Genomic DNA, 11,898 nt, shown 5'->3' with positions numbered 1-11,898 from the left:
TGCCTATACAAATTTGAAAGCTTTCTTCAGTAATTGTTTACCTACCTTTGCAATCGTTTTGTTGATGCTTTTTAAATCCAGTCTTCCTATTTATTTTCAAAATAGAATATAGAAATAGAAAGGAATATTTTTTTGAAAGCGCGTAGCCATGTTTCATTTATGTGTGTTTTGAAGACATTGTGTCCTGCTAGATACCTTTAGAGAGAAACAACTTTGCAGTTGTCAAATCTGGCATATTTGGGCTACAATTTCTAATGACTAAATCAAGAAGTAACATTGTGTATCTGCAGTATACATTTGTGAGAATGCAAAATGTACTTTTTGATAAATACTTATTACATGCTTATTGTGTATAGCAGTGCAATATGTCTCACTGGTTGCTAAGGAGAGATTGAAATCTATAACCACAAAAATTGGCACTGCTGACATTAATTATGGGACACAGATCCTCAGAAGCAAGATATGTAGGGTGTGCCTGATAGATAAAACATTACACTGACTCTGGGGGCTCATTAAAGCTGTAACTCTTACATAATTTCTTGAATGTATACAATAAGACAAGACAAGATTCTGTAAAATTGTGCCACCTTTTGCCTGTTAAAACTTGACTTGAGAGTAATGTTGCTTTTATCCTGCTTCAACATTTTAACAATCCATCCATCCATCTTGGAGCCAATCCCGGAAGCTATGGGCGCAAGACAGGGAACAACCCAGGATGGAGTGCCAACCCATGTCAGGGCACAGTCACACAACATTCCATTATAAACATTTCAGCTGTTATAGGTCAAAGTGTTCTTGAAATTATTCACTCTGACTCATTTTTATCTCGCTGTGATCTGTTTAGCATAAGAGGAAGTTGCCCAGGAAAGTGAATCTTTTTTTGTACCTGCACTTAGGAGGTTGACGGTAAATGCAAAAAAAGTGTTATATAGCTATGAGTTTATGTAGAATGAGTGTGTGGCTGTGTGTGTGTGTGTTACGTTTTTATTACATTATGGGGACCAAATGTTATTTTGATGTTGTAGGAACTATTTTTCAGGTCCCCAAAAAGTCAAAAAACTAAAAATGCCAAAAGTCTTTCATTTTGTTTGGTTACTTATGTGGTTAGGGCTGGGTAGGGGTTAAGGTCATCATGTTGGGATTAGAGTATTCCCCATAGAAATGAATGGAGAGTCCGCACAAAAATATAATTATGAACCTGTTTGTGTGTGTGTGCACGCGCGCGCGTGTGTGTGTATGTGTGTGTGTGCGCCTCTGTGAGTCTGTGTTATCAGTGCACAGAGAATGGAAGCTGTTGGGAATTTATGTCAAGATTTCTGGTGGAGTTTCCTCTGCAACAGGAAAGTCAGGCTTCCTTTGTTCTGCCACGGCCTAGAGCCTTGCGGTACTCTGGACGCGACTGTAGCCTGCATCTAGTCTGAAGCACATCGGCTATTTCACTACCGACCGACCGTGGGCAGGAGGTATGGAGTATGAGCCCAAGAAACATAAAAAGGTGGGTTACATTGTACCACAACTTCTTTCTGTTACTATGTATATTTATCTGACAGTGAGTCCTGTAGATTATAATGGCTCCGATTTTGGTTGTCTTTGGAACACTACAGCTCCTAGTACCCTTTAAAATGTAATCATACTGTACTGAACATCATGTGATCATTGCATAATGTACATGGAGAAGCCTTGTGTTGGTGTCAAAATCTATTGTTTTACTTTTGTTGTTACTGTTTTTTAGAAAGGGAAGACTACTTTTTATTCAGTTTTACATTGTTTCTGTGTGTGTGTGTGTGCTCCAGGTATACAGTACCTTACCTTATGGGGACACAATGTCCCCACAACGTGATGAATACCCGTTTTTTTCCCTTATAGGGACCAATTTCCTGGTCCCCATAAGGGAAAACTCAATTTAATAAAAATCTGTGACTGCAATGAAAAAACTAAAAATGCAAAAACTCTTGTATTTTGTTAGGTTACTTATGGTTATGGTTAGGGCTGGGCAGGGGTTAAGGTTGTCATAGGTAGCATTAGCATTTTCCCCATAGAAATGAATGAGCGGTCCCCATAAAGATATGTTTACCCGACGTACGTGTGTGTGTGTGTGTGTGTGCGTGCGTGTGTGTGTGTGTGTGTGTGTGTGATATTTGAGCTGCTTAAATAAAAATGGTATCAAAACAGTATTTGTGAGCTCTACCTTTTCTATGAGGTCCTTTAGTTATATATTTGTGGACGGTGACATTATGCTAATATTCAACTGAGCCACAATGTGAGACGAAATGCTACTTTAAAACAAGGCAAATGTTACAAAATGGCTGTCTTAAAAGCCCACCTGACCTGATAGTGACTACAGTTGGCTACAGTAACAGACTTTTCCTCCATCCAGGGATTAGTTTCCCCCATCCGACGCTTGGTCTTCCCCAAGTCGGGGCGCAAGCAGGTGGACAGGGGGGGTCTGTACCGGCGGCCCCTCCATACTGTCCCACTTTACCCTCCAGATTACCTCATCCACCCCGAAAGGCTGATCTTTGATTATCTGGAAAAAGAGGTGAAGGTGAGTTACTCCGGCTGCACACAGACATGCCTCGGTTATGGTTCCAACCAGAGCATCGTTAGTTAATTTCTTTGTTAAGCGAGTTGACGTGCACACCTGACCTGCTGTAACCTACACTAGGCTCTCCTATAAACCTCACACTAGGTACTAGCGCGTTCAGAGTCCCTCTCTTAGGCTTTTCAATATACTTCACACTATGTACTTGTTGGTTCAGAGTCCCATCAATCAGGCTCCTTTATAGACATTTGTCACAAAGGCACTTTATTTATGTCCACAGCAGCCCCTGCAGAAGTTGCGTAAGCTAGACTGCACACTGCGCAAATATTCACTTACGACATGGTCTTTATCTCACCAGTTCCTTGGCCATTTGACCTGGGTTTCCTGTTCCTTAAACCCATCTAGTCGTGATGAGCTGCTGCAGCTGCTGGACACTGCCCGGGTGAGGAGAGCTATGTACGCAAAACTGTGTCCGTGCATACAGGAAGCAATGCGATATGCACTATTATAAGGTGCTAATAATGGGACAAGACTTCTCATGTCAGGAACCTACCCTCGGACTTGATTACAGATTAGTTTACTTTACTCATCCATTTGATCTGCCAGCAAGCTGTGGGGTGAGAGAACAGGATGGGCCAGCTTCCAGCACCGCTGGAACAAATGGGGTTAAGGATCCTGCTCAAGCACCCAACAGTGGCATCAATCTGTTGGCCATGGGATTTGAACCAGTAACCCTCTGATCACAGGCAGACAGTCATAACCCTCAGAGTGATACAGCACCCCCAATACTGTAGATGTAAAAACCATCAGAAGTAAACAAGAGACCATGAGAAAAAGTACCTGGGTTATATATTCTTTGAAATGAAAAAGACAATGGGATCATGTATGTGTGTGGGGGGTAGCGGTTACTTATACATTATTATTATACATATTATTACACATTATACGTGTGTGTGTGTGTATATATATATATACAGTGCTTGAAGTGGGAAAAAATAAGTGCAGGAACTCTAATTTTCTCGGGCCACTGTCGCTGCATCGGATCAGTTTCAGTAAGTACCGGAACGCAGAAAAAAGTGGCGGAACCCAAAAGACGAAAATACAGAAGTTCCGGAACTGCGTTCCGCTGCGTTCCGGCCCACTTCAAGCACTGTGTATATATATATATATTTTTTATTGTGGGAACAAAATAAGTCTCTAAGCCCCACACTCAGCCCACTGAGCTATGCAGCAATCAGAGAAACAGGTGGAAACACACAAGGGTTTGACAAAGAGTGACGGCCATATATATACACACACATACATAATATACTGTAAAGATGTTCCAGCACAAACACATTTCATCCTGATATTTAGCAACTGAGCCTATGTGTCCTCTTTTAGACATTAAAGGTGTTACCCTTCAAGTTGAGCCAAGAGCAGGACTGTATCCTTAGCCTGTCGGCTCGCTGCCTACTGCTAACCTGGCGAGACAACGAGAAGCTCTTGCTGCGAATCCCCACACATGAGATTGCTGCTGCCTCCTATCTGCGAGATGATGCACTGCACCTCCTAGTGCTGAAAACAGGTGATGCAGAAAAATAAAGAAAATCACCCTGTTAACATATCTGTTGCCCAGCAACAAATAATATAATGGCGAATTACTTTTCACACTGTGTGTATTTTGTACATTAATACATAGTATACCTTATTAATGTGCTATTTTGATTTTAATAAGTATCTCTGTATAATACAGGCCTGAATGTGGACACAGTAGTTGCAGATGGAAGTTTAGAAAAGAAGCCAGGAGGTATTGAGGGACGCCGGCAGACAGTCAGCAATACTGACCCACGGCCATCAGGGGGCACTATGGAGCGTCGACACACCATCTGTGGAGTGGATTGGAAGCCTTCCTCCAGACATGAGGCCAAACAAACAGCAGGTGGAGGAGTCCAGGGAGGGGTCCAAGGGGGGGGTGGGGGGACAAGTACAGGGGGAAGCTTAGAGCGAAAGCGAGTGAGCGGTAGCTGGGAGCGCAGACAGACCCACAAAGCAGGAGGGAGTTGGGACCGCCGGCCCGTTGGGGGGAGCTGGGAAAGGCGAAACACCAGTGCGATAGGTGGGAGCTGGGAGAAGAGGCATGGTGGCAAGCCAGGGGGCAGCTGGGAAAAAAAACAAACAGCAGGGGGCAGCTGGGAGCGAAGGCACGCCTGTACAGGCAGCTGGGAGAGGGGCAAGTCCTACGGAAGCTGGGAGAGACGGAATCACAACCCCCTGGAGCCAACTCCCTGCCCGGACGCCTACTGTAACCTGGTGATACTGGCAGTGGAAAACAGGGTAAGGTGACACCAGCCATTAACAGACACCAGGAACACAGATTTATTGTGAAACAGTATAAGCTCAGGAGAGGTCAGCACCATTTTAACCTCACACTGAAAATGTATGCAAATGTATAAACGTGTTTTTGTGAGGTTACTGTGGCACCCAGTACAGGCATCCCTCTGGGGGGGGGGGGGGGGGGGTTTGGGTGCTGGCTATGAATTTTTTGACCAGGGGGAAATGGAGTATCGACAGTAGAAGTTGTTTAACTTCGGGGGGTTTGTGGGTGTCCATCTGCAGGAGACTCCCTGAACTTCCAGGAGAGGTGGGATGTCTGTCACTGTTATATAACATGGCTTTTACGTAATATCCAATATTAGTGTAAGCCACTAATGTGTGTGTGTGTGTGCGTGCCACCTTGAAATAGGCCTCCCTGTGCTGAGGTTTTTTCTCAAAAGTAACAGTCCCCAGCTGGGGGGGATGTTGAGCTCACCAGCTGACTGCATTGATAATCTTTCTCAGGATGCTGCGGAGGAGTACTGTGCTTTGATCTGCCAGATGTTTCAGATCATATATGGACACCAGAGTATTGAGTGTGTGGATCGTGCTGGCTACCATTACACTACCCCTGACAACTACTGGCTACAGAGGAGTGAGTCAGCTCAGCGTGAAACTGGCACCCGGGACCCCTCATACACGTATAAACTTAGTCATAAATGAACGTACATGGTCAGACATACTGTATATACAAGCATGGGGTTATCCTTGCTAGCCTGAGGTTAGCCTAATGCATGCAGTGTTTGCCTCATGCTCATCAGCATGGAGTTAGCCTCACACTCACAGCCATGGGGTTATCCAAACGCTTGCTAGCATGCGGTTAACCTCACACTCACTAGCATGGGGTTAACCTCATGCTCGCAGTGTTAGCCTCACACTCATCAGCATGGGTTTAGCATCATGCTCGCAAGTAGGGAGTTAGCCTCGTGCTCGCAGGGTTAGACTCACACTCGCAAGTATGGGGTTAGCATCATGCTCGATAGCATGGAATTAGTCTCACATTCACAAGCAGGGGTTTAACTTCACACTCACTTGCATGGGGTTAGCCTCACGCTCATACATTCTATCTCATATATAAGAACATGCAATATAGGTTCACACATAATATACACATCATTTAGAATACAAGCATTATCACTTCTGAAGGAGATCATATTTAATAATGAGTATAGCCCAACCAAGCTTTCTGGGTGAAAAATTCTTTTGCAAAAATGCTGAGAGAACTGTATGTACATCTCTTTCATAAATTTTGCTGTGGCCTTTGGATTCTCAGGTGACAGCTGCCTGACAGATATGACATATGGTTACGATGCAGATTTCAGCTGCTGCAGCTCTTTGTAAGTGTCACTTTTCCTAAATCAAACGGTACCTGCTGACCCCAGACATTTTGCACTGACAGTCTTCCCCATCGCCATGTAAATTTATAAGATTTTCCTGGGAAATTGGTTTGGAATTCTGTTAGAAGCTCAGATGGGGGAAGCATATTTATATAACCAGCATTTGACAAGTGTGTTTTTACAACTTGTCCTAAAATCTCTGTGTGCTCCTTCCCTATAGCGATGGATCACATGAGACCTTTGACCCTTACTACAGTGAGAACTACAGTGAGAGCTCCTCCCTCTCCCTGCATGACTCCTACTGCAGTGCTGCCTCAATACACAGTGATGGAGAGCCCAGCAGCGAAGGCTTACAGCTCATGCAGGAGTACATGATTACAGTGAGGCCCAGGATTTGCCTACAGTGTCCGAATGCATGCCCACTGATAGACCATCCATTTCACACGCTATATCTGGGCTATTCAAATCACAGTCCTCAAGGGCCGAGCACTGCTGATTTTCCAGCATTCCTTTACCCGTGAGCTGGGTATGAAGCCTCTGTGGCCAATCAGAATCAGAATTATTAAATGAAATACCTGGGAGAACTGAAAACAAGGCCTGAATTTGGAATCTAGGGCCAGATTTGAAGAGCCCTGCAGTAGATTCATCCAGAATAACAGAAACCAACAATTAGGCAAAATGTAGAAAATAACAGAAAAACATTGTACTCATTTTATAAGTAAAACAATTTTCTTTTTTACATTTTCTTTTAAATCAATGCAAACCTGTTCACATACATCTCATGATTAAACAAAATGTGACTCAATAGTATAGTAATTAGAGCTATTTATGGCATTTCCAATCCTCAGTGTCCCTTTGTCCTTCACAGCTAAGAAGCAGACTGAGTCCCCAGGAGATCCAGCAGTTTGCGCTCCTCCTGCGGGAGTACCGAATGGGTGCACCCATCCAGGAGTTCTGTTCAGACCTCCTCCAGTTGTATGGAGATACCAGAAAATTCCTGTTGCTTGGTGAGGGAACTGTGCCAAGTAGATTTCATTTTCCTGGCAAGACAAAGTGTCTTCTGTTCCTGCCTCTGCTAAAGGTTTCTAGCCTATGCTACAAAGATCTGGTGAAGACTCATAAATATTCATAAGTGAACATCCTGAAACATGTTTTTTTTTGATGACGGTTAGCATTGCAAACCATACCAGGACCAGTCTCCCTACTAATAAATATTTATTACTGCCCGAACTTACAAGAACTGTGCAGATAAGGAGAGAAGCAATGGAAAAATTGCGCTATCTGGACCCTTAATCCAATTTCCTTATTTGCATAACTAGGATCCAGTTCATCCATTAACCAGAGTCTACAGCATAGGGCAGCCCAAAGGGTCTACTTGTTGGCTATGGAAGATATAACTGTATACTGTATCTCACTGGTCCAGATTATAATTGCTTACAGCAGCAGTGGGCAAAGACCTGCTGTCACGTTTCCATGAGCTTGCAGAGATTGTTTACAGGATGAGAACACACATTTGTACTCGCAAAGATTCTCTAAACAAATGTTTCATTTTTCCTGGGCTCTGAGTTGATATGAACAGATGAGCCTTTGTCAAATTCAAGTCCTCACTTGATCAAACAAGCTGTGTTGTTCAGGAATATGCTTGGGAGGGGGGCAGCCCCACGGTAGAGAGAGCAGTGTAGTTACATTTACAGATCCCGTGTTTGTGTGGGTATCTCCAAGAATAATGACAGCATCACAGACCAGGGGCCTGAATCATAAAACCTGATTTCTTGCTTACCCAGATAACCTGTCAGACTTAAGGTACCCCAGTTTAAATGGACTTTACCTTTGTTCTCTTACATTTAGGCAAGACTACCTTAAATCCGACAAGTTATCTGGCTAAGTAAGAAATTCTGGGGGATATATTCCATGAAAGTAGCTAAAGAAAGCCAGACTTTCCTGAAAAAGACAGACTCAAACTACCGCCATCTCTAAACTTAGCCTTCTGTCATTCCACTAATGCAGTTCAGCTGTAACTAATCAAGGCTCATACAAGACAGACTTGCATAGTCTCACTTAGTGCGCAGACACGAGATATTTGAGAAGCCCAAATGAATGGATGAACGATAGATCGATCAAATGAGTTGGAAAGTGTGTAAAACGAGAGCGGTGTTTTTTTCCCGCCGCAGAACAAACGCTGCTGATGGAGCTGTATGAAGAATACAAAGATGTAATCGCTAAAAAAGGCAATACTCTGACCATAAATAAAGTCAGGGAGTTAGCTTGACAAAGAATTGCATACAGACTAAATGTGTAAGTTATGTAAATGTTGCAAGTGCCTGATACAGGGGCACGGTGGTACAGTGGTTCATGCTGTCACCTTATACTGTGAAAGTTCCTGGTTCAATCCCCATAGCCAATGGGGGACCTTCTGGATTGAGTTCACATGTCATTCTTACTGTATAATCTTTATTCTTTGATTACCGTAAATACTTTCAATCACATCTATGTGAAATGTTCTGCACAAATAACCGTATCTTGTCTTTGCTTTTTACTAATAAACTTTCAAAGTAGACTGTGACTAAACAAAATATAAAAATATCTTCTTGTTCATATCATTTTATCCAAATTTTTTTCAGTTTCAGTTATTGCATTTCATGTTTGACCTTTGTAATATGGGTATGCTTTTTTAAAAAACTTTTTTGGAATTAATTGGAATGCTAAGACGTGATTTTTGTAGGCTTTATTATATTGGTCACATTACATGAGTAGTGACAGCACAGAATTTCGTCTGACGGAACGGTCTTTTGGGAATCTGTTCCCACACATCAGACGTTCTTTGAGACAATGCTTAACTAAGCGAGACAGTTAACCTGGTCTGGAGCAGACTTGTTCACTCATGTAAGTTACCATGGTAACGGGGATTCATTTAAGACACGTTGATGGAACAGAACTCCCACTTAAATAAGCCAGGCTTGTCGAAATAAGTCAGACTTTCTCTTAATCCTGCTTCATGGAACACCCCCCTGCTTTGTGATACAGGCCCCAGCTATATGGGTTTAACTTCCATACTTACTCCTCTATTTAAAAAACAGATTAGCAGGGAGATACAAATGGCGCCCTTATATGTGCAGAGCAGATGTCACTCATGTGGAATCAGAGACAAAGGAGTCCAAGAAACCACCACAACAACAAAAACAATAAAATAGCAAAAGAAGGAGAACAACAACAACAACAACAATAATAATAATAATAATAATAATAATAATAATAATAATAATTAATTTGTCCGTATGCAATATCCCTGCTTCAAATACAGGTATGAGGCCTTTCATCCCAGACAAAGACGTTGGCATCTTTGAGAGCTTTCTAGAAGGCATTGGGATACGGGAAGGCGGGATCCTGACAGACAGCTTTGGCCGCATCAAGCGCAGCATGAGCAGCACTTCTGCAACGGCCGTGCGTGGCTACGACAGCTGGTCCCTCCCTTCCGGCTCGCAGGACTTCAACAGGATGATCACTGATATCACGCATGACATTGAGGCGCTGGGCTTCGAGGAGGGTGAAGGAGACATCGAAGAAGAGGACTACTACCTGTGAGGCTGGCCAGCCAACACTGAGATATGGAAAACCTCTCATCCATTTAAATGACACATTTTGTTCCTTTTGGAATATAAACGGGACAAAGATTCACTGAGACCTGGTTAGGACATCTTTCCAGTTCTGGAAAAACCCTGTAACGAACATGTGAATTGTTTCAGACTGATATGCAGCGGGGGGTCAAGAGCCTATCCCTATGGATGGATGGATGATATGCAGTGATGGATAGTCCAGGTCCAGAAAGTAAAAATCCAGATCATGATTTTGTTTCGACCAACCACAGCATAAAGAGTCACAGTGACAGCATAAAGAGTCGATGCAACTCCCTAATTATATTACTTATTAGACTGTCTTGCCAAAGAGTCCTCACACCTGGGTTTGAACAGCTGACCTAAAGGTTATCCCAAAAACCTGCATGCACACTGTTTTAGTGCATTCAAACTGTTCAGGAGAGCAATGGAATTAAACATTTATTATGAGAAGACAGTGTTTTTATGACTTCCTGTTCTATTCTGTGATTATAGTTTTCCCAGATGGTGGCGTTCAAGCATACGACTCACAAAGGTCGCTCGTGTAATGTGCACTTTGTAACAACTAAACAAAACTGATTTGGACATGTAATTGAAAATTATGGATTTTTATTGAATAGAAAACCAAGAAAAGCTGCACCAGCAAAAGTATTTTTATTGTTTAATGTGAATATTTACAGTATGATAAAATATGCAGTACTGTGCAAAAGTCTTAGGCAGTTAAAGAAAGGGATGTTTAAATGATTTTCATGTTGGTGTAAAACTATAATGTTAAGTCTATGTGTCAACCATTTCAAAACCTCTCCTAAAGTCACCCCAGTATTTAGAGCAACCATCCAATACACCCATATATTTTTTGAGTCTACCACTAGCAGACCTCGCATAGCTAATCAATATCTCATTGGCTGTTTTTTTTTAACTAATTTAATTAATTAAGTGAGCTAGTAGTTAAATTTAACAAATACATGGAATGGCTGGGGTACCCCTGAGGTGAGGTTTGGGGACTGAAGTGATGTTCATCTACCCATTCAATGACATATCAGTAACTTTTTGGACAACAGAAGAAATCCCTTCAAATTCTTATTGTTACCTTTAATTTGCATATGTCTTAATGGTCAACTGTGTTTTGTGTTCTGTGAGAGTATACACTCACTACCCAGATAAATAGATTTAAACATTTTCTTTGACTGCCTTCGACTTTTGCACAAATACTGTAATATCACTGGATATAACAACGACATAAAAAGGACAATATTGAATAGACAGAGAAGTAAACAACAGAATTCCTGGATATTGAGTTTACACAGTGGGCATCAGATTTACAAGAGCTTACAAGCTGCATCAGACATGCATAAATAACGAGAGATCCAATAAACTGTGTGGAATCCATGAAAGTGGAGAGGACTCTGAGCACAAAGTTATGGCTTTTTGTCACCTTTTCTTACTCTAAAGCTGATTGATGGAAAATTGAGTGTGCAGTGTTTAGTCCAAGGAAGAACGCCTTTGGGTTTACAGGATTACACACAATAGGCATGTTTTCAGAAGACCAAACGGAATGTGAACTCTGAAAGCTCAGCAGTTATCTTATATGGGTCCAGAGAGACAAGCACTGATCTCACATAACCATATCACTTCACTTATTATGGTAAACGGACTCTGTTGCGCTCACCAACATGGATCTTTCTCTGTTCTTAATGTTTTTTTCCTGTCCATCACATTTTCTTCGTCTATTCATTCTATGAAATTTCAGTGTTTCGCTATTCTGGGCCCTCCATCAACTCCACAGAAGAGTCTCCACATCAGTGTCAGAAAACCAGAAAATCTTTGTCGAAAATCTCATGTATCTTTATATGTATTATATAAATTCAAATGCAACCATGAGATACTTATATCACTTCGCTACAACACCTATCCTATTCAGCCTAGAAATCTTTTGTTGTTTTTCTTGTTTCATATCATATACGTTCTAACTCTCAAGAACTACTGAGCAATTTATCTTGTATTTCCCCCCCAAACTAATGTTGCACATCCCAATATAGCTGCCTTCTGCGTG

General features: G+C 42.1%; 1 protein-coding gene across 1 annotated transcript; it reads left to right on the top strand.

Moving 5' to 3' along the window:
- The first annotated feature begins 1,291 nt into the window (after positions 1-1,291).
- ccm2l (CCM2 like scaffold protein) lies at positions 1,292-10,298 on the top strand. Its single transcript, XM_023825602.2, has 10 exons — positions 1,292-1,495; positions 2,378-2,545; positions 2,901-2,984; positions 3,926-4,109; positions 4,278-4,858; positions 5,363-5,492; positions 6,171-6,234; positions 6,455-6,614; positions 7,103-7,241; positions 9,536-10,298. Exons 1-10 carry the CDS (start codon positions 1,466-1,468, stop codon positions 9,814-9,816), a joined length of 1,821 nt encoding a protein of 606 aa, XP_023681370.1. The 5' UTR covers positions 1,292-1,465; the 3' UTR covers positions 9,817-10,298.
- Positions 10,299-11,898: the final 1,600 nt, after the last annotated feature.

The sequence above is a fragment of the Paramormyrops kingsleyae genome, chromosome 6 (assembly GCF_048594095.1).
Source record: "Paramormyrops kingsleyae isolate MSU_618 chromosome 6, PKINGS_0.4, whole genome shotgun sequence".
NCBI classification, from domain to species: Eukaryota; Metazoa; Chordata; class Actinopteri; order Osteoglossiformes; family Mormyridae; genus Paramormyrops; species Paramormyrops kingsleyae.
This window is presented reverse-complemented; position numbering and strand designations above follow the sequence as displayed.

Excerpts from the sequence above, each read along its gene's own strand:
- ccm2l (XM_023825602.2), top strand. The coding sequence starts at position 1,466 with ATGGAGTATGAGCCCAAGAAACATAAAAAG. Across the intron at positions 1,496-2,377 it reads AGCCCAAGAAACATAAAAAG|GGATTAGTTTCCCCCATCCG; the intron begins GTGGGTTACATT and ends TCCTCCATCCAG. Across the intron at positions 4,859-5,362 it reads TACTGGCAGTGGAAAACAGG|GATGCTGCGGAGGAGTACTG; the intron begins GTAAGGTGACAC and ends AATCTTTCTCAG.